Source organism: Arachis stenosperma, chromosome 4 (assembly GCF_014773155.1).
Source record: "Arachis stenosperma cultivar V10309 chromosome 4, arast.V10309.gnm1.PFL2, whole genome shotgun sequence".
Classification (NCBI taxonomy): domain Eukaryota; kingdom Viridiplantae; phylum Streptophyta; class Magnoliopsida; order Fabales; family Fabaceae; genus Arachis; species Arachis stenosperma.
The window spans coordinates 147056735-147062385 of NC_080380.1; the positions used below are offsets into that span (position 1 = coordinate 147056735).

Sequence of the window (5651 nt, forward strand, 5' to 3'; positions counted from 1 at the left end):
GTTTTAGAAGTGCAGTGTATTCGTGCTTCTGTCTTTGATTTTGCAGTTAGGGATTAACCGTACTGTGAATCTTCCAAATTCATGTTTTCGATCGAAATCCACTAACTTTCTATCTCCGATTCCCCCCGTTTCTTGCACCTTTCAATCGGTATAGTTCTACTCCATTCAATAGTCTCAGTTCTAAAAATTTGTCATTCAAATTTTTCTCCCAATTTGTTTATTTATTCTATTTTCGTCCCTTCCCGAATTCAACAAATTTTCACTATGTGGCTTCAAAATCTGACATTTTTATTGGGTTTTTGAGTTCGAACTCAGGTTCCGGGAGAAGAACAAGTTTTTGGAGTGTTCCTTGTTTAGAACCATGGATACTCAGAGTGGAGAAGATGAATATGATATAGATTTTATTGTTTCCACAATGCTGACGAGGCTGGAGCTGAATCTTGCATGTTTCTCAGAGAAAGTTACAAACTTGGGCATCTTTGTGATGAACTTGGAGACCCTTGAGTGTGAATTGGAGACAATGATTTTGGAAAAAAATGGCATTGATGGAATGGTAATGGACATGGAATGTGCTGAGAAGGGGCTTGAGTTTGATCTGTTGTGTGGAGTGTTGGATTCTGAGGTGAGCGAATTGGGTGTGTTCTTGGGGACCCTTCATGCTGAGATTGCTGAAGCTGAGCAGTTTGTGTCTTCTACCAACAGCATTTGGAGGAACCGGTTGGAAGTTTCTGAAGAAGGGTTCAAGCAATCTGAGGAGCAGCTCTCTGAGATTAAGAAGCAATCCACTGATTTTCAGAGGACTTTGTCTTCTTATAAGAGAGAAGAAAGTGGTAATGATAGAGAATCTTATTGATTGATTTTGTTTCTATTCTTCCTTATTGGTTGTTTACACATTTATTAATTGACTTATGTATTTATAGAAATTGTGGTTGTTTTTGAAGTGGTTAGGATTTTTTCCTTCATATTTTTGTCTCCTTCCTTATAAGGGGTCCACTTCAATTTCCATATGAAGTTGTTTGTACAATTTCAGAGGGAATTCCTCATGAATTAATTTGGTTGATTATTATTTTGTCAGAGGAAAAAAAAGAATTAAGAAGAAGCATTAAGACCATCGAACTGATTGGCTCAAACTTGCTACTTCTTCATGAATGTGTCAGTGACCAATAAGAATAATTTTTTTTTTATATAATATATCCGTTTCTGATGTATATTTTTTGTATTGATTTCCATGGAACAGGTAATGCTGAAGAGGGTGTGAAAATCCCAGAGGATGATCACTCTTCGGATGTCAAAACAGGAATGAATATGCAAACAATTGAGCAACAAAGACATATTCTGAGGATGTTGGAGAAATCTTTAGCAAATGAAATGGATCTTGAGAAGAATATCAATAAGTCAAGACAAATTGAAGAAACGCTAAAGCTTAGGATAGCTTCTTTAGAGCAAGAGCTAATTCATGCGGAGGAAGAAGCTGCTGATGTTTGTGAAAGATGGTTTGAGGCAGACAATTCACGTGAGATCTTGATGGGAATTTCAGTAGACCTGTTAGGCAAGCTCCAGATTTCTCAGTTCAATTTGAATGGTTTAAATCAGAGAGAATCTGAGCTCAGAGCTAGGCTTGAAAGCGGCAATTCAGATAAGGTGTCTTCACTTGAAAAGCAGCTAAAAGAATATGAATCTCAGCTCCTGAATACGAAGGCCTCTGCTGATGAATATCAGAAACAGTATACTGCGATGTGTTCCGAAATAAGAGACATGGAAAACCTTGTTTTTGAGCTGAAAGAAAAACTATCTAATGCAGAAAGTCGAGCTAAAGCTGCAGAATCTGGGCATTTGTTATCGTCGGAGAATAACTCTGAACTCAATCAAAAGCTGGCTCTTCCGAAAGATGGCGGTTGCACATCTAAGAATGTAGAACAACTTGGGAAGCAATTAAAGGAATATGATTTACGACTCCAGCAAGCAGTCGCATCTGTTGAAGCTAGTCAGGAGAAGCAAAGTATGTTATGTTCCACAATTAAAGATATGGAGCTTGTGATAGAGGATCTGAAGTCAAAGGTTTCTAAAGCTGAGATACGGGCTGACAGTGCAGAGGACAAGTGTGTCATAATATCCAAAACTAATGCAGAGTTGAATGAGGAGCTAAGCTTCTTGCGAAATAGATTGGAATGCTTGGAGGGATCATTGCACCTGGTGGAGGAAGCCAAAGTGGCAACTGCAAAGGACATCAGAAATCGGACAATGATTTTCCAGAATTTGATAACACAGATTGCTCTTGAAAGAGAACGTCTTAATAAGCAGGTAAAGCCATGCAACTAACTCATAAAACCATCATGACCTGTCATAGCAGGGCATATCGTACCCTGCTGGGTCTCTTGCCTGCGTGATATTTAATTTCATTATTCATAGCATCAATCAGCAGAAATGAGTAAGATTTTGAATGGTATTGGCTGTTCTGTGTAGCATCATAAGTGAACATTGCAGTTTGTGATGCTTTGTTTGTTGTCAGTTTGTGAGTAACAAGTGAATGAGGAAACTTTTTTCCCTCTCTCTTTGATTTTCTACTCTGTCTTAAGATTGACCCCCTTTTTTCCCCAAGAAAAATTAAACAAAAAAGAACTTATTTGGTCCATGGAGTTGTTCCATTAAATTTTGTTAAATAAAAATTCAGAGGAACAAAATTTAGTAGTAGTGTACTTGGCCCAAGGGATGTTTGAGTTGATAGAATATTTATTTGTTAAAACATTCAAGTTGTTTAATTGAAGAAGTAAAAAAGAAGAGTAGAAGACTATACCAAATCTGCTTGAATTTTTTTTGGATCAGCAAAGAAGATAGTTTGGTATTAAGAATTCAAGCTTAGTTAAAGGCAAACTAAATATATTAAGTTCTTAATGTACAGTTCCTTGCTTGTTTAAATATGAAAATATTTGCATTTTATCTGCAGCTTTCTTCCTTAGCAAGTGAGAACAAATTTTTGGCAGTAAAGCTAAAGCAGGCGGCAAATGGTATTTTTCCAGAATCTAATGCTTCGTCGGCGAATGACTATGAGGTGAGTACTTCAGACTTTTTTGAACTTGTTTCTTATTTGTTCATTACTTCTAAGGGGGATAGTCATATGTTGAATAACCTTTTATAATTACAAAGTGTCTTATATGTGAAATTTGATCAATATATTTTGAAGTGAAAATTGTTTCCTCTAGATATTGCCTCAAGTCATTTTCACTTGCCATAAAATATCATTCTAATGGAAAGAAAAACTCCTGAATATTTGATGCTGAATGTTACTAGGTCTACTTTTTCAGTCCCCTTTCAATGTTTCCAATTACTGTTATATACTATTGTTACTATATATATCGAATAAAAAACATAACATTGATCTTGTTATCATTATTGTGAACTCAATTTTTTATGTTCATAGCAGTTTAAGATGTGAGCATTGAGAATTTGAGCTAAAACAATTTAAAAATTTTCGAAGTACAATAATCTCAAGAACCTAGAAAAAGTTGAATTCAGCTACACTCTAATTATCGCTCCTATTTTAATTTCCCAGGCGGACAGGTGTTGGATGAATTTTTCTGCAAATGATAATCAAACCAAGGTTGGGGATTCTCTGCCGGATGCCGGGTCAGTGAGGAGAATAGATGCCGGAGTTCTTAGTTTTAAGTTCTTGTTCAAATCGTTTCTTGTTGTACTGGTTTCAGCTGTAGCTTTCCAGGTTTTCAAGGATGTGAATGTTGATTTCGGTCTATAAATGAGTTATCACTTATCAGAGGGGAATTGGGGAGGTGCCATTGGTAATGGTATTGTAAATTGTGATGCAAATCATTATGTAGTAATCAAATTTTGTTTTTTGATCTTGAACCAAAATTTTACTCCCACTAAGAGTATATGGATCCTTTCTCTTGATTCCTGACTTTTGACAACACATTTTTCTTTTCCAAACCATATGATAGGTATATCTTTTTTCAATCTAAAAACCTTTTGCATATTAGATGTTGCCAATAAACAAAATTGAAGCAAACATTGGAAAACTTAAGCACCAAAATGAAAATTTATAATATTTATTGTAAGGAGATAAACTTATTTAAAAATGAATAAACAGATCACATTCCAAATAATATATTGAAAAAATAGTTAGGGGCAGTAGTTAATTCCTCAGCTTGAATGATCTAATAGAATTTGATTTCAAATCCGTTCCTCTTAGACACCAAAGAAAAATATCCATTCCTCTTGAATTTTTGTCCCCTTTCAAAATTTTCTCATGAAGTTTTTCTACCACACATCTAAATCATTCAAAGTTGCAAACAAAGATGGTCCATATGCATTAGCTAACACAGCATTAATAACAACAGCAAACTGAAGAAAATAATATCATCATAATAAGCCATAACAATAAGTACAAAGAAATCTCCGCTTTCTTTTATGTACAAAAAAAATGCTAATACAAAACCAAAAGAAATGGGCGCATAATGGAACCAAGCTATGCATCATTCAATGGAACCAAGCTCATGGAATGAGAAAACACTGTTGCACCTGGGTCATAACGTTTCAAGCTGCACGCCCAAGTCATCTTTCTGTTCTTAAAATCATAGACAATTACTTGATCTTTACCACGAATTAGCAGCGGCAACACCCAGTCTTTGAAGGCTAGAGGAGTTACTGCCGATTTATCCACTAAAAATTTGGAAAAAGTACGTTCACATTGTTCTTTAAAATCCTCAAAAGACATCTTGTACTCAAGAGTCCATTCTCCAAAATAATGCTCAAGACTCCACACACAAAGACCTAATGTTTTTGTCAGTGAGACATAATGCAGTGTGCCATTAGACTCTCCGATGCATGATGACGACGAACAAGTATCTTTGGCAGCGCATGGCCTAAGAATCCACAAAGCTAACTCGGTCCGAACATCAAAAACCAGTATTCTTTTGCATTCGCCAAGCCAATATAAGACACCTCTTAAGTAAATTCCTTTATTCTTCAACAATATCCCGCCTTTGCAGGTTGCATTTGACATCTTCCAAGATCTTGTTTCTGATGAATAAATTTGAAATCTCAAGTCAGTAGAAATCATTGGTTGAGCATTAACAACTTTAACTAACTTGAACTTGGCAGAGTTGGTGGCACTGTCAATGGATCCTCCTTCATAGTCAAAAGCAATTCCAATGCTTATGTATCCGCCGCTAGATGGCGGCAACTTAAGACATTGTTTGTTTGCAGGGTTGCATACATATAAAGCTGGTTCTTGTGAAATGCTATAGAAACAGAGCAAGCCATTGCATGATGCCAAGATATAAACATCTTCAGGAAGACCACCTAGGAACATCTCCCACATATTGGTTCCACTTGTCTCCACGCGGATGTAGCTAGATTGGATCAGGTACATATGTGGCTGAAAGATGAAACCGGTTAATCTCAGCACACTATTTTGCACATAATTTTTCAGGAATAAAGGGCTCCCAAGGTTGTGTTGCCAATCTTTGCAAACACACTTGAAACGAGTCAATGACTTCACATCCAGCCGGAACAGAATGTTGAGTAATATGTCAGCATCCCACTCCCTTCTCTAAAACATAAAAAAATAAAGCCATAAACTGAGAGATACTGAGAGATGAAATAGTTTTGAGAGCGAATACTTTAGCTCCATAATT

General features: G+C 36.2%; 2 protein-coding genes across 2 annotated transcripts; one reads left to right on the plus strand and one right to left on the minus strand.

Moving 5' to 3' along the window:
- LOC130977127 (WPP domain-interacting tail-anchored protein 1) lies at nt 1-3910 on the plus strand. The gene is made up of 5 exons (XM_057902148.1): nt 1-148; nt 316-830; nt 1238-2301; nt 2945-3049; nt 3551-3910. Exons 2-5 carry the CDS (start codon nt 362-364, stop codon nt 3749-3751), a joined length of 1839 nt encoding a protein of 612 aa, XP_057758131.1. The 5' UTR covers nt 1-148; nt 316-361; the 3' UTR covers nt 3752-3910.
- Nucleotides 3911-4272: 362 nt separating this feature from the next.
- LOC130975871 (F-box protein At5g49610-like) lies at nt 4273-5483 on the minus strand. Its single transcript, XM_057900592.1, has 2 exons — nt 4601-5483; nt 4273-4356 (listed from the first exon to the last, which is right to left on the minus strand). The coding sequence occupies exons 1-2, from the start codon at nt 5333-5335 to the stop codon at nt 4273-4275; spliced, it is 819 nt and encodes a 272-aa protein (XP_057756575.1). The 5' UTR covers nt 5336-5483.
- Between the last annotated feature and the right edge of the window lie 168 nt (nt 5484-5651).

Bases quoted from the DNA above. Each gene is read 5' to 3' on its own strand.
- LOC130975871 (XM_057900592.1), bottom strand. From the start codon at position 5,335: ATGTGGGAGATGTTCCTAGGTGGTCTTCCTGAAGATGTTTATATCTTG. The intron at 4,357-4,600 runs GTAATTGTCTAT...TATTTTCTTCAG, and splicing joins TAATTCGTGGTAAAGATCAA to TTTGCTGTTGTTATTAATGC.
- LOC130977127 (XM_057902148.1), top strand. From the start codon at position 362: ATGGATACTCAGAGTGGAGAAGATGAATATGATATAGATTTTATTGTT. The intron at 831-1,237 runs GTAATGATAGAG...TCCATGGAACAG, and splicing joins TTATAAGAGAGAAGAAAGTG to GTAATGCTGAAGAGGGTGTG. The intron at 2,302-2,944 runs GTAAAGCCATGC...TTTTATCTGCAG, and splicing joins GAGAACGTCTTAATAAGCAG to CTTTCTTCCTTAGCAAGTGA.